The 21001-nt window shown below is 39.3% G+C and overlaps 1 protein-coding gene across 6 annotated transcripts in view; it reads right to left on the reverse strand.

The window, feature by feature from the left end:
• Positions 1–7730: 7730 nt before the first annotated feature.
• The window catches only part of LOC130918041 (PR domain zinc finger protein 10-like), a 37062-nt gene continuing 23791 nt past the window's right edge, over positions 7731–21001 (reverse strand). For 5 of the 6 annotated variants that reach the window (XM_057839905.1, XM_057839901.1, XM_057839904.1 and 2 more), the window contains exons 19-24: positions 17897–18040; positions 17648–17818; positions 17432–17569; positions 15279–15471; positions 15041–15138; positions 7734–9314 (exon numbers count right to left, since the gene is read on the reverse strand). In XM_057839905.1, coding sequence (XP_057695888.1) covers positions 9132–9314; positions 15041–15138; positions 15279–15471; positions 17432–17569; positions 17648–17818; positions 17897–18040 — 927 coding nt within the window. In that variant the 3' untranslated portion in view covers positions 7734–9131. Of the gene's footprint in view, positions 9315–15040; positions 15139–15278; positions 15472–17431; positions 17570–17647; positions 17819–17896; positions 18041–21001 lie in introns of all 6 variants that reach the window. The other variant, XM_057839907.1, reaches the window with a different exon arrangement.

The raw sequence follows: 21001 nt of genomic DNA on the forward strand, positions 1-21001 counted from the left end.
TGGTTCTGGAATTTTTGCTCACCGTTCTTGTTATCATTTTGACGCCACGGGGTGAGATCTTGCATGGAGCTCCAGATCAAGGGAGATTATCAGTGGTCTTGTACAGTATGTCTTCCATTTTCTAATAATTGCTCCCACAGTTGATTTCTTTACACCAAGCATTTTACCTATTGCAGATTCAGTCTTCCCAGCCTGGTGCAGGTCTACAATTTTGTCTCTGGTGTCCTTCGACAGCTCTTTGGTCTTGGCCATAGTGGAGTTTGGAGTGTGACTGACTGAGGTTGTGGACAGGTGTCTTTTATACCGATAATGAGTTAAAGCAGGTGCCATTAACACAGGTAACGAGTGGAGCCTCGTTAGAAGAAGTTAGACCTCTTTGACAGCCAGAAATCTTGCTTGTTTGTAGGTGACCAAATACTTATTTTCCACTCTAATTTGGAAATAAATTCTTTAAAAATCATTGATTTATCAATGATTCATGATGAATCATCATGATTTGCTGTTTTTTTTTTTTTTTTTTTCACATTCTGTCTCTCATGGTTGAGATTTACCCATGTTGACAATTACAGGCCTCTCTAATGTTTTCAAGTAGGAGAACTTGCACAATTGGTGGTTGACTAAAACTTATTTGCCCCACTGTATGTCTATATGCTGCCATAGCAGATTCATGGCGCATTAAGCCCCCGGACTATTTTTAGTTTGTCCCTTTCACCCTGGACATCCCCGTTTACAAAATCGCGCAACTGTTTTTGTTTCAACTCAGCCATAAAAAGAAGGTAAGTAATTATATTTATTAATCAAAATGTTATTTTTAGCTTAGAATCATTAATTGATGTCTAATGTTTCGTTAAAAAAAAAAAAAAACGTCTTTACAAAATTATTCACTCGCATATTTTAAACTTTTAAACAAATTACGTCACAATGAAAAAAAATGGCATCTGTAAAAAAAAAGTCACGGATATCTACCGTATAACTATCGATTAATTGTATGTTTTTTGTTACTGTTGCATTTTCCCCAATATGTTAGATGATAAATAATAGATCCAAACAAAGAAAAATTAAAAAACATTTAAAAGGGTGAATATATTGAAAAGAACATCTCTACCACTCCTTGATGTCTGCGATTTCTGCATCGCGACCCTTGTTATATTACTATGTTTCACCCATAAAATCCCCCCAAAATCCAGCTGTGACCATTCACATCTGTGTCTTGACACTCAGTGATACATACTACATGGAGTTTTTGGATCGAAACAAGGTAAGTACCCGATAATATCTTGTTAAAATCATGGCATCTTTAATTCTGCTCTCGCGTGCTCTTGCCTCCAGTTAGGGTTTTGCTGTTTAAATTTTTTTTTTTTTTTTTAAATGCCCTCCTGTTCAAAAATTTGCTTCCCCCCAAAAATTGATATTTTAAGCTTTACAATGATGTATCACACGTGCATATAGGACAATCTTGAAATGTGGCCAAATTTGGGGTCTCAGGGCGGAACTTCAAGTCACCTGAGAGTTTTCCGCCATATATATTTTTAAAATATTTTAGACTTCGCCAAAACACTGTAGAAGCCATTGTTTCTAAATCTAAATGAATAGCAAATTATCCTGACAGCACTTGTTGCTTGTTGTTCATACAGTAACACAAGCACATTCATATCATTTTCTTAAATAGCCATAGAATTCTCAACACTGTTTGCCTTTTGGGCTTCATGACCACTTGATAGCGCTATAGAGCAAATGAACCACCATGAACCACTACTTCAAGAAGCTTAATTTGGCCATCATTGCTCAATGTAATCTCTCACTTCCTTTGGGAGAGACAACCTCTGCTGCCACCTGCTGTCAACACTGTTGTCTTACTAAATACTTCATGCCTCCCAGCATGCATTGCAGCACAATAACATTTAACTTCATGTTCTGTGCTAGTTATTCATTCAGTTAGTGTTTGTTATTTTATGAGTTGCTAGTGAGGTGATTTAGTTTGTTGTTTGGTGATAATTTAGAGTATTGTTTTGAACCCATGATTTCAATCACTTGTCATTATTTGTCCTTGTTTGTGCAATGAATGTGCTTTCATACCTTTAAGTGCAGACTGCCTCGTATGTGTCTCAAAATAGCAGGCGGCTAATCCAGTCTCGGTTGAAAATGGCAAAACATTTTTTCATATGTGAGCTATTTAAATGTTCCTGGTATGTTAAAACCATTCTGAAAGCGTAGAGTGACAAAATTTTTCAGGCTGTTTTTTTCCCTCAAAATGCCTAGGGACGGCCCTGCTAGAATTCAAGCTAACACCTTTAATCGTACTTGTAATATGAAACAGAAGACGTGATTACATTTTGGGGTAGTAAGGTCAAAGGTCATAGAGCTCATAAAAGGAATGTGGTGATAACTCAAAAACAAAGGGATTATTACATTTGCAGGATATGTTTGGATTATAACGGAGACGGTGATTACATTTTCATTAGTTCAACGTTTGCAGAGTTCATAAAAAAAATTTTGGGATAACCCAATAATGAATAAAAGGATCATCAAATTTGCAGGATATGTTTGTAATATGTACATAAGGTGATTAAATTTTAGGGTCATGAGGTCAAATTTTGGTCAAGGAATTTCCCAATAACTTGTTACATATTTTCAGGAGCATTATGAAAGCAGGGTGGCACGATGGCAGACGTATTAGCACGTCCTAACAGTTCTGAGACTGTTGATGAGGACTGCAGGTATCAATTATTTTAGTAGTCGATTAATCTACAAACTAGTTAGTTCGAAAAATCGAGTAACTGGATTAGGAACATAAAAAAATAAAATCCTGATCTCAGCCTCAAACGGTATATAATACATAAATAAATAAATGAGCTCTAAGTACGACAAAGGAACCATTTGCTAACTTGCATAGCAAGAGTCCGCTAGCTTAAATGCTATAAAATGTTAACGTCTTTTTTTACAACGCTCTAAACAAATCGTTCATTCACATATTCCCACAAAAAATGGCTAATTGTACCTATAAACTAAATTATTAATGCATTAAAACACATACTGTATTAGCTCAAACAAAAGCTGACCTTATGTTGCTCTTAACAAGGAGCAGCTGGATTCAGCCATGGTAAATATGTCATATTCACTGTTGCCTTTAGAGGGCAGTGTACCCAATTGCAAATTAATAAAAATAAATGCAAACACTTTCAAAACAAACTATTACAACTCCACTTTAATTAAACGAATACTCGGAGCAGCAAAATTCAATTTGAAGCTTTTTTTCTAATCGAATAACTCAAGTTAATCGATTAATCGTTGCTGCACTACTGTTGATTCAATCCAGTCTCTGGCCTCCCTGTGTGGAGTTCGCATGTTTTCCCCATGCCTCCGTAGGCTTTCTCCAGTTTTCTCCCACATTCCAAAAACATGCCTGGTAGGCTGATTGAACACTAAATTGATTGACCATAGATGTGACAGTATGCATGAATGGTTGCTTCACTCTATGAGCCCTGGATGGCAACCCTAGCACCTCCGCGACCCTCGTGAGGATAGGCGGTTTATAAGATGAATGAATGAATATGTAAGACTGGAGGCCAAAAAGAATAATGCTGCACTATCATAACAATGCTGCATTTCAATCAAACTGCACATTAATGTTAGCAATGATCATATAACATTAGTTTACATAGCCAACAGAGCTGTGGCAAAGCAGACAAAGGCAAAAAACTGATCCCGTAATTGGCTGATGGAGGAGGGCGGGACATGCGTCGTAAACACCGAATCAAAACAAGAACTTTTTGTGGTTGCAAATAGTCTTTTAAAATGGGCAAATCTCTATTGAAATATTAGGGCTATCTAATAAATAATTGAAATGCAAATCTTACATAAGGCTCCTTTAAAGTGCCTGTGACACGTAAAAGCATGTTTATTTTTTAGTTTTTGTATTTTATGCTCCCGAATTAAATGGACCGCTTGGATGTGAGTGGGAGCGATCGCTATATTTATTTAGTTAGAATCAGTGTTGTCACAGATTACTTGAAAAAGTAATTTAATTACTGATTACGCCTCAAAAAAGTAATCCAGTTACTTTACTGATTACTTCATTATCAAAGTAACTAAGTTACTTTAAAAGTAATCTGTCAGTTAATTTTTACCCATTTTTCTCATTTTGCCACCTCAACATAAGAATGACAACAGAAAAATGTCATCACATGTAATTGACTTTCCGATGATTGAATTTAAAGGGGAATATCAGAATTTCGCGCTAGCTTAGCCATTCTGGAGCCCTGAAACTAACAAATATCTGACAAACTGCTTGGAATTTGTTGAAATCAACTCCACCGACCAATTAAAACCCGCTAACTCTAAGATTAAGCCTAATGTCAAAACTTATGAATTTCGGCTTATGGTTAACAGCATATCAGTGCCAATGTAAAACAATGCAAACTCACTGCACAAAATTGCAAAGGTGGTGGTGGGCGCGGATGCGCGTCCACAACCCGGAAGTACTCCTCTCAACACACACGTGGTCAATTTGGCCACAAAACGTGGCGGGAACTAAGCACTTTACACTCAATCGGACTTACAACACATCCCACAGACTCTAAACGAACACATCACCTCACGGCATAAATGTGCAACACGCATATGATGCAAACAAAGCCTGCCAACTTGGAGCGATGACTGCCCGTCGTTGCTACAGCAAAGCTACGAAACAGCCGCGCATGTAGGAAGTCCAACCTTTTGCTGATACTCTCCAGAATGAAGGAAAAATACCTTCATTCATGGATATCCACAGATCAACATTCCCTCACAAAGTTTCAACACTCAGCTCCAATGTCCACCCGCCTGGCCCACGCCTTCAAGTGACATAAGACCAAAACAGGAAATAGCTAAGAGGTTGTCATGGAAACACGTACTGGGAACCTTTTACATTAGCATTTTCTATTCAAAATGCTCTTCATACATGACTACAATAATCTTCATTTTACATACGTTACAATGAAAAAATAGTAACGCAGAGACACTAAGGAAACCAACTTTAATCAGATTACTGGTGTAGAAAAATGGACGCGTTACTCGTTACTGAAAAAAGTAACTAGTTACTAAGTTACTAACTAACGCGTTACTGACAACACTGGTTAGAATCATGCGCCATGAAAATGAGTGACTTCTGGCAACAATCTCGAGTTGAGAAAGAGGGCGCTGTGACGTATACGGAGTCCTCTTCACTATACAGCCGTACTGTTGTATGAGAAGGACTAAGGGTTCAGCTGATTTTGCGGATTAATACGTTTATTTTTCGCATCACGCCAGCCAAACGGCTGCAGAAAAATCTTGCTGTAGGAGGAAGAGGCGTGTGCGCCTTTTTGGGGTTTCAAAAGGTTCCCATTCACCGGTGGATATTGGCCAAAACAAGCCCTACTACTGTGGGACCATGGGATTTACGAAGAAGTGAGTAAATATCGTGTTTTGTATTTTGTCAAACAGTGGGATCATTTTAATATGTAGGTGGCTTGCATTTTGTAACATGCTCCTTGTCCCCTCGGCCGACGACCGGCGGCTTGTCGCACCCCCCCGCCGGGAGAGCACTACTAGTATACCCAGCTTATTCCCCTCTTCATTCAAGTGCCTGGTGTTGTCAAATTTTCCGACCGATCAGAAATTGCAACTTTGAGTTAAAAATAACGGCGAATACAGCGATTACAAAGTAAACAGTACAAACTTTCTTTAATTAAAGGACTACTTACGTTTGATCATGGATTGGCATGTCATTGATTGGCAGCGGTCATTGTCCAGCTGCTTCCCCGGTGAGCTCCCCTGTCCATAGTACCTTGGAACTAGCTGTAAATTGCTCTCTGCCGGGCGGTTTGCCGATCGGCAAAGACAAACGACAACCCAGTCGTCATGTGAAATGATCCGGACTAGTTACAGTGCCTTGCAAAAGTATTCGGCCCCCTTGAACCTTGCAACCTTTCGCCACATTTCAGGCTTCAAACATAAAGATATGAAATTTAATTTTTTTTGTCAAGAATCAACAACAAGTGGGACACAATCGTGAAGTGGAACAACATTTATTGGATAATTTAAACTTTTTTAACAAATAAAAAACTGAAAAGTGGGGCGTGCAATATTATTCGGCCCCTTTACTTTCAGTGCAGCAAACTCACTCCAGAAGTTCAGTGAGGATCTCTGAATGATCCAATGTTGTCCTAAATGACCGATGATGATAAATAGAATCCACCTGTGTGTAATCAAGTCTCCGTATAAATGCACCTGCTCTGTGATAGTCTCAGGGTTCTGTTTAAAGTACAGAGAGCATTATGAAAACCAAGGAACACACCAGGCAGGTCCGAGATACTGTTGTGGAGAAGTTTAAAGCCGGATTTGGATACAAAAAGATTTCCCAAGCTTTAAACATCTCAAGGAGCACTGTGCAAGCCATCATATTGAAATGGAAGGAGCATCAGACCACTGCAAGTCTACCAAGACCCGGCCGTCCTTCCAAACTTTCTTCTCAAACAAGGAGAAAACTGATCAGAGATGCAGCCAAGAGGCCCATGATCACTCTGGATGAACTGCAGAGATCTACAGCTGAGGTGGGAGAGTCTGTCCATGGACAACAATCAGTCGTACACTGCACAAATTTGGCTTTTATGGAAGAGTGGCAAGAAGAAAGCCATTTCTCAAAGATATCCATAAAAAGTCTCGTTTAAAGTTTGCCACAAGCCACCTGGGGGACACACCAAACATGTGGAAGAAGGTGCTCAGGTCAGATGAAACCAAAATTGAACTTTTTGGCCACAATGCAAAACGATATGTTTGGCGTAAAAGCAACACAGCTCATCACCCTGAACACACCATCCCCACTGTCAAACATGGTGGTGGCAGCATCATGGTTTGGGCCTGCTTTTCTTCAGCAGGGACAGGGAAGATGGTTAAAATTGACGGGAAGATGGATGCAGCCAAATACAGGAACATTCTGGAAGAAAACCTGTTGGTATCTGCACAAGACCTGAGACTGGGACGGAGATTTATCTTCCAACAGGACAATGATCCAAAACATAAAGCCAAATCTACAATGGAATGGTTAAAAAATAAACGTATCCAGGTGTTAGAATGGCCAAGTCAAAGTCCAGACCTGAATCCAATCGAGAATCTGTGGAAAGAGCTGAAGACTGCTGTTCACAAACACTCTCCATCCAACCTCACTGAGCTCGAGATGTTTTGCAAGGAAGAATGGGCAAAAATGTCAGTCTCTCGATGTGCAAAACTGATAGAAACATACCCCAAGCGACTTGCAGCTGTAATTGGAGCAAAAGGTGGCGCTACTAAGTATTAACGCAAGGGGGCCGAGTAATATTGCACGCCCCACTTTTCAGTTTTTTGTTAAAAAAGTTTAAATTATCCAATAAATTTTGTTCCACTTCACGATTGTGTCCCACTTGTTGTTGATTCTTGACAAAAAATTAAAATTTTATATCTTTATGTTTGAAGCCTGAAATGTGGCGAAAGGTTGCAAGGTTCAAGGGGGCCGAATACTTTTGCAAGGCACTGTATGTGTGATTCTCCGCTTCGAAGGCTTTGAAACATCACTCGGTTCAGGTTAGCATGTTGGCTAGCTGTCACGCCTCTTGGTTTGTTTACATTCTCCGAAGCCGGGGAAGGGAAATGACATAAACCCGATTTAGGTGGCATAAAATATCGTTCGGGAGGTGTAACAGTAAAGGTGAAGTCGACAGTTTTGACCATTATGGAGTAATTTTGCCATGCCGTCTTGAATAAATGCATTTTTATTATTTCATATTCCATTTTGCACAAGACTGTTATTTGTCATGACCATGCCATTTATTTAGCTATTGGGGAAAAATACTTGGATAAAAATAATATCCTGTAAAAATATTGGCGTAGAGATACTAAAACAATGACATTTTGCGGCTCTCTTCGTCACGTTTTCCTCGTTCTGAATAATTCACCCTCAACAGGCTGACTCGTCCTTCTCAAGCCATTTATTTAGCTATTGGGGAAAATACTTGGATAAAAAGAACATCTTGTAAAAAATATTGGAGTAGAGCGACTGAAACAATTACATTTTGCGGCTCTCTTCGTCGTGTTTTCCTCGTTGTGAATAATTCCCCCTCAAAGGGGTGCATACTAAATCAGATGAAATCGTGACTCCGCCGACGTCATCCACCTGTCGGGGACGCTAGAGCCCTATAATGGTAGGCGTGGCTAACCAGCAGATTAAAAGACTAATTTCTCGTCATCTGCGCTTTGCTAAATTTTTGTATAGTCGAATTTTCCCAAAATATGATTGTAATTCACATAATAATCCTATTTGAGACTTTTTTTCTCGTGTCGTAATCACTTTAAAGGGAGTGCCCGCTTAACCAACTACAGCAGTGCTTTGAATTTGGCAGCTCAGGCGGAAGTCTACTCTGTATGATTGCTACTATAGTATATATTTATTGTATGCGCTGTTGCTCTACTTTTTTTGTTGCATTTTTTGTTTCAAATACCATTTAAATAAAGTTTGATTTGCTATTGTTTATAACTAGCATGCTTTATGCATTACATTATACAATAGGTGAATGAGTTAGTTCGATTGCTATGATTTTTAATAGGTGGATTTTGAACTTGTGTCGAGTTGAAATTTGAAACTTTTAAGCCTTTCACTAAATTAAAATGAAGAAACTTGGAAATCCGTGTTAAAACAATTCAAGCTTATATATATATATTTTTTAAATAAAATACATCAATCTTCCATTCGATATGGTGGAGGACACTGTAAACAACATTCTGTAATTATAAACAACAACCGTGCCAGTAAACTGTAATATTTACATATTCAGTCACAGATTTACTTCACAAATAAAGATTTTTTTTGTAGCTAGTTTAAATAGATTAAAATAATCTTACTTCCCAATATAGCAGGAGATGGAAGCTCGGAAAGCCACAAATAACTTGAGACTTGTCATTCATTGAGTTTTCTAGCAGCGTGTGATACAACAACAACAACAAAATAACACTTTACAAACACATAAAACTGTGCTGGTTTTCATTTCATCCTTTGATGACTTGAGTGTCTTTTTAGTCTCAGTTCATTCTCAGTTCATTTTTCATTGCTATTAACGAGGTCGTCAATTAGAATCGGAAATTTAGGGTTTTGTGATGTGGACCTCGCTGGTGCCGCTGCCGTTGGTGGTGGTGGTGATGATGTACTGCGTGGTGGCTTGCTGGCTCGCCGGCGGTTCTAAATGTTCACCGGGATTAGAGCTGGCGGGACCCGAAGGCTTGTTGGGGTCCAGCTCCGTTTGACCTTCGGAGATGACGTAGTGCCTCTGGAGGAGCCAAGAAGAAAAATACATGAATTAAAATCATTATTTTGACTGCATAACAATCAAAACAGCCATTGATACCGCAAGTAGATTCAAGGAGACTAAATGGAGAAATATTGATCAAGAGTTCTGAAGTATTTCTATTTTGTTCAGTTTTCAAAATTCCCTATTGGGCAAATTCACATATTTTTCCGATTCTCTCGCCCTTTTCACACAAACATCCAGGGAAATTCCAGTGTAAGGTGACGCGGGATTTACTCGTGTCATTGCTTTCACGAATGTAGAGATGTCCCGAGAATGAAGCGGATTGGCCACTTTCACAGACCTGTCCCTGTGCGGGGAGGGGTGCTAGTGCGATTTTATAACCCGGACAATACGTCATTTTTGGTGGGCATCGGCTGTTACAATGTTGGTGAAAGCGTGTTTTGTTCCAGAGTGAGCGTTCCCAAGGTCGTAACTGCAGCCAATTCAAGCTCATCAATCGCGATCGCGTGTATTTTTGGCGCGGGGAGAGAGCAAGGGTCTCCCCGCTTCAGGCCCCGGAAGCCGGAAGCACGGGCACGGTTGGCGCCGCCACGGGTGAAGAGGTGTCCCGTTCCATTGGGCAAACCAGGCAATTGCCTAAGGCCCCCAGCCAGCAGGGGCCCCCAGAGGGCCAACAGATTTAACACACACAACTTTACTGCTGCCAATGAAAGCCTTTGTCTGAGTTCCCTGAGGGGGCCCCTTCACTCGCTCTACACCCCCCCCCCCTTCCCTCACGTGCCTCAGAGTGAGAGTGAGTGGCGATTTGGCGTTTTTTTTTTTTTAAATTGGTGTATATCCAAAATGAAGAGAAGTTATCCTTCTGGAAGCGACAAAAGAAAGAAAAAAAAGCAGAAGAGGAGAAAAGGAAGCAAGACAGCGGTGAGTGTACTATGTTACTGTAGTTTTGTGTCCTAATGTAGTAGAAGCCGGGTACTTTGAGTGTCCTAAAAAGCGCTCTATGAGACCGAGGCGTTATTATACTTTTATTAAATATGCTATTGCTCCAAGTAGGCATGTGCCGGTATGAGATTTTGACGGTACTATAACCGTGAGCAAAAATACCGCGGTTTCACGGTATCACGGTATTGCAATTATAGCTACAAAATGTGTTATTTTGAGATGTATGGGTTAAAAAAAAAAAAAAACTTTTTTCCATTGAACAGGATTTTTTTTTTTCCAGAACATAGTTGCAAATTGGAACATGAATATATTGTTAAAATAAATTATCAATTAAAAAAAACAACTAATATTTTAAATAAAATTAAAATATAACTTATAGACTATACCCACAACCACAGCTCAAGTTGCTCAAGATTAGAGCAAGAACAAAGTAATTTCTATAAAAAAGTAAAAACACTTATGAATAAAAAATTTTAAAACTTATACTGCATCACTTTTTTTTGAGGGTGGAAAAGCTAAAGTGAAGTTTTGCCAATTTCAGGCACTGTGTCAAATCTAGTCTACATGATGTCATGCCTTTGTCTTAAAAAGAACAAGGAATTCATGAGTTAGTTAAAAATGTACAAGTTAGTATAAGTTAGTTAAAAATGTAAAAGTTAGTTAAAATGTAAATGTTGTGGAAAGGTTTCATCTAAAAAAAAAAAACAAAAACATTGGGAGTTAGACCTCTCCTTGAGCTATCGAATAAGGACTTGTGCTTAGGGCAAGATCATCTTTCGCAATTAACGATCTTTGATGCTATCCCTTTTCCCCTTCATTCAAGCCAATCAAGCTTGTTTTCTCACTCTGTGACTGTAACACTCGACAAAGTTGCTCTCCCAGCTAAGCCTAGGCTAACATTCATCTTTGTAAGCTTTTAGTTAGTGTGTATATCGAATTTGAAAGGAAAATGTGTTTTGTTCTTGGCGAACTTTTCCATGGTGCTAATCTGTTGAAGCTACTCACACATGGAAAAATACAATTGTACAACGTTTAAAATGTATTCATTTTGTATATTACACTTACCACGATTTGAGAGCTCAATAAATTGAAGAAAAGAACGCCTTATGTTTGGAGTATTTGTTTTTGGGTTCGCTGGCTGTCTAGCCGATAGCATCACTTTCAAACACAGAAACAAACGGGAGAGGGTGAGCGCTGCCGCGCCACGCCACTTCTGGCTGCATTTTTGACACACGAAAAATGGCAAATACCGTACAACGGTCTGACGGAAAATTTTAGTGGTTTTGAAACCACGGCGTTTCCACACCACGGTAAACCGTGAAACCGGTAACCGGCACATGCCTAGCTCCAAGTCCAACTATCCCCCTTACTTGCACACATGTGAAGGGCCCCATGTTGCTTGTTGCCTGGGTCATTTACCTGTTGATTTTCAGTTACTTCCTGATGATTTTGGGGTATTTTATGGGTCACTTGCTGTTATATTTTGCGTTACAGAACAGGAAGTGACATGGGAATCACCCAAATGAATAGGCAGTGACTCAAACTCAACAGGAAATGACCTGTAAATGCCCTAAAATGAAAAGCAAGTGACCTGTAAATGCCCCGAAAATCGGACCGAATGACTGTGAATGCTGTGATTTTGAATGAACGAACGTTCCCAGTCTAAATGGATTGGGCGTCGAGCACCGTCAATGGCAGCCTTTTTTTAAAATATATTTTCTTAATTGACACCTTTTTAAAACGATATCTCGATTCTTGACAGGAGCGTATCGATAACCTTTTGGGATACAAAGTATCCCGATATATCACCATTTCGATAGTTTGTCACACCCCTACCGTCAATGGCAGCGTAGGAGTTGTAATTTCAAGTACTACTGGGTGATATGTCCTAAATTTGATGACTATATTTTTTTCCCCTCAATGTCAAAATGACTCAATATTGATCAAATTACCGTAACTTACCAATGACAGCGATAGATGTCCAATCCGTTTGAACTCGGAGGGCTGTCAATTCTTCCAGTCCAAATAGATTGGACGTCTACTAGTGATAAACTAGTTTATATTCACAGCAGAAGGATGAACAGAGCCACATAATGGCGTACCGCACGCAGGCTATTTTTAGACCGTGACGTCGCATCGTAAAGCGGAACTAAAGCCGAAGTGGGACATTATAGACCCGCCGATCACGAACATGCCGATCACGCATTGCTTTTTTGGAATTTGTAGAAACGACTCTAGACATTACGACAAATGAAGGATGTTTTCTTCATACGTTTCCGGAAACCAAAAACTCGGGAGGAAAAAATGTGAAGACCGAATCAACTTGCGCGGACTTTAACACCAACTCGGCGAATCCATTCACGTTTCATATGCAGTAAACATTATGTTGGGTTGGCATGGTCTTTCAGAGGACAAAGAGGTAAGCCATTTTTATATTTTTAACTTATTTTTTTAGCGTAACGTTGTGCCATACTGCTTCTGTCTGACAATGAATGACCTGAAAAGAATTACAATGGTATCTGACTGCCACTGTTACCGTTTCTGTTTTATATATATATATATATATATATATATATATATATAAAAAAAAACTTTAGTAAGGGGGAAGTGTAAATAAATTATAGGATTAAAATGTGTTATCAATGAAAAAGTTAAAAGTGTTCGTTGGCTGTCACTGAGTAGCATTTGCGATCGCTACACAAAGCTAACTAAATTACCCCCAAGAACGGTAAGAGACGTAGGACAACCAGAGGATATAGAAGAATGACAGGGCTGATGGTAAAGGGTAGTTTGTTGAAACAGGAGAATGTCATTGTCAGTCGCGTCGATAAAAAAGCTAAAGCTATGCTTAGGTCGGCTCGTTTTTTTTGTCTTTTTCAGCCTTTGACACTAAAGCCATCTCTTTAACTGAACATTTTTATGTTCTTCCACATCTTTGCCAGTCAATTTGGCACCAGGCACATCATTTTTGGAGAGAATTGGTAGGTTTAGCTCTATAAACATCTCCTTCGTACACGATTTCCATTCATTTCCTATTAGGGACAAATGGTGGCTTGTCCCTACTTAGCAACAGTAGCTAATGTCATGAATATTAATGAGCGGAAGTGATGTGTTGCTTGCGGTATGCCATTGGACGTCTATCATTTTCAATGACACTGAACCAGACCAATTTATATTAATGAGAATGTTTATTCTATTATTAATGTTTATTAAATAAGTATAAACATCACAAATAATTGTACCCTCCATTTACCTTTTTGTTTTGTCAAAATGTTCATGTCGTTGTAGAGATGCTCATAGTAAAGCCCTCCCAGTTTAAACAAATTGAATGTCTATCACCGTCAATGGCAGTGAATTAGTTCATTTTTAGCTTGGCTGCGTTCCAATCGCGGTTTGAGTTGCCCTCGCTCACTTGCCCTAAGCACTTGCGATGACGTCACACTGAGGCCACTTGGAGGGTGGAGGGAAAGTGGGCGGAGGGGAAGCAAAAGACGTAAATGAAACACACCTGCCCTCGTTCACTCACAGGCAAGAAAATCATGGAACAACCACAAGGTGTGGGAGTAGCGCTATACTGCCTATTTTAAATCAGTGGTGCCTCCAGAAATTCTTCATATGGGTGGCCAAATGGGGCCACTTAAAACCTTGGGGTGGCACACCAAAAAATAAAAGCCATCATTTCAGGTTTTTACTATGTTGTAGTATTAAACAGACTTCAAGACACACTTTCTGATATACTTTTGTTGATGGTGTTATATTGTATATACTACTATATTGTGTTAAATTAATGTACATAGTCCATAATAGTCCAGTCAAAATTTTGAGTTCCGCAGCTACTACAATCTACATTATACTGGCGAGTGGGGTGACCAGTGGGGTACCCGACAAATTCATTGGGGGGAGCCGTGGCCAGGGCTCGCCACCCCCTGGTGGCACCATGATTCCACATCGCACAAAATATACTGCGACTCATGACAATAAGCCAGAGAAGTATTACGTGCTTGAGCGCAATATATTGGTACTTAGGAATTATCAGAATTATTAGTTTTGTATCAAATTTTATTTGGCCATTTCATTATTTATTTAGTTATTTGTCTATACCTTATAATCTGTAAACCTATTTGAAGTTTAGTTTCAGCCCCTCCCAGCGCCATTTGATAGACAGAACATTCCTTTTGTTAAAAGCAAAATAGAAAAGGCAAGCGAAATAGAAACATCAATGATAAAAATTGTCAGTTTTTTCCTTTTCTTTACTGACAAACGTCTATAAAAAAGTAACTTTACTCTTTATTTATTTATTTCTCTCTCTTTATTCTTATTCATTTAATTATTTTTGTTTTGTTTTGGCACTCCTGTGATTCCATACATCCTGCCATAAATACCACAGTCTTTTTTTAAATTTATTTTTATTTATTAATAACAATGATAAATTTTACAATTCCAAAGGCAGTTTGGTATCACATTCAAACACCGTGCTGGCTCCTCCATTCATTTTCTTCTTCTCTGGTGGTAAATAGACAGAAGCCAACGGAATTTGAGCTTCATTATCACCACCGCATAGACATATTTTCCGTGCAATGCATTGTGGGATACAGGGAGCTCCAGAGTGACCATCGTTTTTCACTCGATCACTGAGCCCTCTGAGGGTCCATCTCACCAAGTTCACTTCGCTGTTTTGGGAATTGGAACGGCCCTCAAGATGGCGGCGGGGATTCCCCCGGGGGGCGGTGGCTAGGGCAAGTGAGCGAGGGCTCATTTAAACCGCGATTGAAACGCAACCCTAGTGTGTGACGTCGACTCACCGTTTTCACCTGGTTGCTGTCAGCTCCGGTCACGGGCGTGGTGGCCTCGGCGATGACGTACTGAGCCTGGGGTAGTGTCATCATTTGGATCTCGGACGCTAATTGATTAGAAATACAGATGCTAAGTGGTGAAAGTCAAAGTACTTCAGTAGTATATTTACAAGTACTCTTATTTGGAGAATTGCGGGAGTGAATAATCATGTCACGTGACTGGAAGTTGTGAGTGTGCTGAACTTACGGTAACCTCGGTAGTTCCAATTGCCGGGTAAGTAGGCGTGCTGCACCGCCCCCTGCTGTTGCTGTTGTTGCTGTCCAGCAGTCCCGCCACTCTGGAGATTTTGGTTCGGAGCCAGCGTCACAGGGGCCAACTGGGTAGGGCTCAGCTCCTGATTGGTCTGTTGTGAGTTAGGGCTCAAAGGTTGACCCGTGACCTGGGAATGTAGTAGTCAGAGATGCTGATTTAGAAACAAGTAGTGGTAGGTGACGTACTCACTTTTGTTTTTTTATTTGTTTTTTACTTAACCACTAGTATCCAAGAAAAAAAAATACTCAAATACTTGCTTTAAAATTTACTTTACAAGTAAATGGTAAAAGTATTTTTTCCTGAAAAAAATGTGATTTTATATTATGTATATATACGTATATATACATACATATACACAGAGATCTGAGCCGATATTGAAAGAACGAACCAGAAAATTCACTGACTGCTCAGTTTTATTTCAATCAGTGCAGAATTGAAAAAAAAAAACAAGCAAGAAAATTGACTGCACTGTTTATGGAAGCTTAACAAGCTTAAAAAAAAAAAAAAAAAAAAAAAAAACTATCAGAGTTAAGAACAAAACATGAGTCGGCTCTGAGTCACACGCACAGCCAAACTATTTTTAAAAAAGTGATTTATAGTCCAGAAAATACAGTATTAAAAATGTATATATACAGTGGGGCAAATAACTATTTCGTCAAGCACTAATGGTGCAAGTTCTCCCACTTGAAAATAATACAGGCCTGTAATTGTCATCATGGGTAAACCTCAACCATGAGAGACGATGTGGGGGAAAAAAAAAAAGAAAATCACATTGTTTGATTTTTAAAGAATTTCCAAACACTTATTTTCCACCATGATTTGCCTGAAATATCAACAAATCTTAGCTGCCTCTTACATTCCCAACCATAAAAAGGGACAAATTCTGCAGCAGGATGGTGCTCCATCGCATATTTCAATCTCTACCTCAAAGTTCCTCAAGGCAAAGAAGATCAAGATCCTCCAGGACTGGCCAGCCCAGTCACCAGACATGAACATCATTGAGCATGTCTGGGGTAGGATGAAAGAGGAAGCGTGGAAGACGAAACCAAAGAATGTTGATGAACTCTGAGAGGAATGCAAGACTGCTTTCTTTGATGTTCCTGATGAATTCATCAATAAATTGTATGAATCCTTGCCGAAGCCAATGGAAGTCATACAAAATATTAAATTTGGATCTCACAGCACCACTACTTAATTGGCTTATGTAACATATTTTTGTATTTGAAGTATTTTTTTTTTCAATTTTCACACTACTTTTTGTAGGCGACAAAACTTTTGTCTTGATAAAATTTGACATTTATGTTTTCATTAAATGATCAATATTTTTTCAGTGAAACAAATTTATTTTTGTAAACTCAACATCATTTGGGAGGGTCTTAGCTTTCGTATGAGCCATTTTGAAACCAATTGAATAATTAAAAGTCAGGTTATCAGGAATTGTTTCTACAAAATGGATAAGCGACAAGACTTTTGTCAGGGACTGTATAAACCTCTAAATGTTTGGGTGATTTTAGTTAAAGCAGACAGTTTTTTCATCTGTGTGATTTTGAAGATCAGATCACATTTGATGGTGATTTTATGCAGAAATGTGAGAAATTCCAAAAGGTTCAGATACTTTTTCATACCACTATCTCTTTCCAATGCTAAATCTAAAATACATTGAACACACACAAAAAAGGGTACATCTCTATTGAAATATTAGGGCCATATCTTAAATAATTGGGGTGGGGTGGGGGGGGGGGGGGGTACTTTGCGGTTTTTCACTTATCGCGGTGGGATCTGGTCCCCATTAACCACGAAAAACAAGGATCACTGTATTTTTAAAAATGTTTTTTTTAAATGGGAAGAGGGGACTAAATACTAGTATCTCTTATTTCTATAGTTTTCAAGCTTTCATTCAGAACCTCAAAAATTTCATATACTGGTACATATATTTTTAGCTAAAAACAAAGTGGATGCACATGACTGACTTTTGCGGGCCAAAGCAAATGATATGGAAGGTCGGTTCTGGCCCCTGGGCCTTGAGTTCGCCACCTGTGCTGTAACATGAACCACAACATAATATGTCTACTGCAAGGGGCTCCCACCTGTGTGGCATCTTGTCCGGAAGCCGAAGGTTCCGTGACCTGAATGTGTTGCACCTGGATGGAGTGCTGGCTGTAGCCGTGCGGGTCGTGCAGTTGGTTGACATCCACAGTTTGCTGCTGGGAGTGCGGCGAGGGAGCCTGGAGAGCATCAAACATGGTGACTCTGAGGTTCTTTGACCTTCTTGCAAATATCTTTTTTTGTTTTTTTTTAGTTACCGGAGCCACCTGGACCACCTGCAGCTGAATGTGCTGCGGCTGAGACAAGCTGCCTCCAGCCTGGGACACAGGGATGTACTGTATCCGTTGATAGTCTCCTTGTGAAGTTCTGTAGTCAGTCGTCAGTGTCTGAGAGAGCTCCGTCATGGCCTGTGTTAGTAAGTCGGTGGTCTATGGTAAAAAAAAAAGAAAAATTGTGGTTAAAGTTGCGATGTTAATTCGTGCAAGTTTTAAGATTTTGTGACTTACCACGACGGCTTCGGCGGTGGCGCCGTCCGTGCTAATGACAGCAGGTGTGCTGCTGATGACCGTCGCTGGCAGGGGAGCTTGGATGGTGTTGATTAGTTGAGCGAACTCCGGATGCTTCTTCCGGATGTGCTGCACCATTTTAGTCTGAGGCGGACAAACACACGTGTATAATATATAAGGGATTTAACTTGTAGATTCACCTATTTGCTTTTTTTTTTTTTTTTTTTTTAATTCTTTAATTTTGATCTTTGTTGTAATCACAGACTCAATGTTTCTTCAAGAATTTTTGTTTTAAAAAAAAAAAACAATTATCCCTATTATACTTTGAAAGAAAAAATCTTAGTGTAATTATGTGTATTTATTTTAATGCTATTAAAGACCAAATGTGAATGTGAATTTCATAACATGCCAAATAGGGTCACAATTAAAGTAATTAAACATTGTCCAACAAATAAAGCATGAAAAAATAATTTATATGTTGTATATTTGACAAAATAATCGCGTTTCCGAAGTTCGAGCCTGAAAGGGGACGAACGGAAGTAGAGATGTCCCGATCGATCGGGATGCCGATCGATCGGGTCCGATCACATCATTTTCAAAGTATCGGAATCGGCAAAAAAATATCGGACATGCCTTTATTTAAAGTATATATATATTTTTTAAATAAATCGTTTTCTAATTGTATTTAATGTTACAGACATAATATATTACACTCATCCAGAGTCTTTAGTTTAGGCTTAAGGTAGGGTTATCAAATTTATCCTGTTAACGGCGGTAATTAATTTTTTTCCAATTTATCACGTTAAAGTATTTTATGCAACTAATGCATGCGCTGTACGGCCCACTCACGTATTGTCGCGTTCAATATGTAATGGCGCCGTTTTACCTATATATAGAGCTAAAAGGCAGCGTATAATGAGTAGAGTGAATTTTGGCAGCCTTTGGAGCCTTTTTTAATTGGCTAAAGCCTTGCAATCCCTCTCCCTACGATTAAAAACATAATGGGAAGCAATGTGGGAAGAAAGGTAGTAATTGATCTTTTTCATAACACCCTATGTTATTTCCCAACGCAGAGAAGATATATCAATTGGTACCACTACGCACAGTCATGGGTGCACTTCCCATTATGCACTTGGGCAGAACAGATGGCTGGCTACAGTATCATTTACTGAAAGCTCAACAAATACACTAGATGACAATATTTAGTCACACTATACAAAGTCACATTTATCCTTTAAGAATTACAAGTCTTTCTATCCGTGGATCCCTCTCACAGAAAGAATGTTAATAATGTAAATGCCATCTTAAGGATTTATTGTCATAATAAACAAATACAGTACTTATGTACTGTATGTTGAATGTATATATTCGTCCGAGTGTTATTCATTTTTTCTTAATGCATTGCCAAAATGTATATGATCGGGAAAAATTATCGGGAATGAATGGAATTGAATCGGGAGCAAAAAAAACAAAAAAAAAAAAACAAGCAATCGGATCGGGAAATATCGGGATCGGCAGATACTCAAACTAAAACGATCGGGATCGGATCGGGAGCAAAAAAACATGATCGGAACAACCCTACCCGGAAGTGATACATTACACAGAGAACAGCGATGGTAGCGCTCCATACGGCTGCCATACAAAGCCCTTCAAACAATGATTCAAACAGCGATATAAGCGATAGATCGAGCGCACGGGAGGAGATCCAAGTTTTTGAAGAGTTGGAGGAAGAAGAGGCGGTTGGAATTTTATGTTGGATCTAACATGTATTAGCCAGGCGCTAATCGATATGCAAACAATGTGCCTAGACTACCTGACATGGAATGGCGACAAGACCCATCGAGATTACAAGATTGGTAAGATACTGTATAGGCTGTTATTATTTTCATGATTTGAAGATGCAGGCATTTGCACATAATTTTATGTTTTTGTCTATCTGATGACATTGTTTAAAAAAGATAATAATCAGGCTTCATGTTCATTTTGGCAGATCCGGCAGCTCTCATGCACATAAAATAATAATATAAAAACGTTGGGGGGGAAAGAAGGAGATGAGTCGTTGATGGCTTTCTCCACTTTATTGTGGCAACAATAAGAAAACAAAATAATAGCGGACTGCCGCCACATTCGACTGCTCATCTCCCCCTCGCCTCCTACTACTCACAGCTCTCCAGTCCCAGCGTCTCTTAAACGGATCGTGCATAGTGTCTTGTTATGAGCTTTTTGTTGACAAAGGTATCGAACACACGACGTGCTGACAACTTTGTTTCTTTATTAACACATGGAGCTAACAGTACGAACACAGCTTGGGGCTCTCGGCAGGCTGTGCTGAGCGAAATATAGAGCCTGTGCCTCTCTCTATCACACTCCCGTGTCACGTGACCAAAACAAGAGTAACGTTGCGTGCACTTCAGGGTACCTCGAAAAACATTATATCAGAATATTACACTTAGTTATGACATTACAGTATAAAAAAAATAATAATGTTGCACTAAAAAGCTGGACCAACAAATCACACTCCTGACATTTAAAAAAAAAAAAAAAAACTTGAAATTTGCGGCATCTTGGGAACAAGCAGCTAGGATCAAACGGTATTTCAACATGCCAAAAAGACTGTTGCATTTACTGTCTTTTTCAAAAAGAAGGAAGATGGTTCAAAACGAGTCAGAAAGGCACATAGAAAAGAAAGAAAAAAGGGAAAGTCCCACAGCATGGCAAGTGGGCATTTGCGTTTTGTTTTCAGCACCATTTTCTGCATAATGTAATGTCCGTATTGGTGCGGGCACGTAATGGGGCCATCGGACTGCAGAGTGGTCATGTAGCGGGAAGTGAGGAGAAGAGTGCGGCGTGAGAGCGAAGTTGGCGGTCGCATGTTGCAGCAGTCTGTTATTTTTGTTTTTTGTTATTTAACTGTTGCCACAGTAAAGTCACTCCTCTCCTTTCTATTTCCCTATTCGGACTATTACAATATGTTCCGGGACCTGTCCACATGCCGTCATACCTGCGCTGTCATATGTACTTTGCGTTCCGGCACCTTATGATTTACAAATTAAGCACTGTTCCACAAAAGTTGGCAGCTCTGCTTTGACAAAGTCATCAGTCATC

Source organism: Corythoichthys intestinalis, chromosome 6 (genome assembly GCF_030265065.1).
Source record: "Corythoichthys intestinalis isolate RoL2023-P3 chromosome 6, ASM3026506v1, whole genome shotgun sequence".
In the NCBI taxonomy this organism is placed as follows: Eukaryota; Metazoa; Chordata; class Actinopteri; order Syngnathiformes; family Syngnathidae; genus Corythoichthys; species Corythoichthys intestinalis.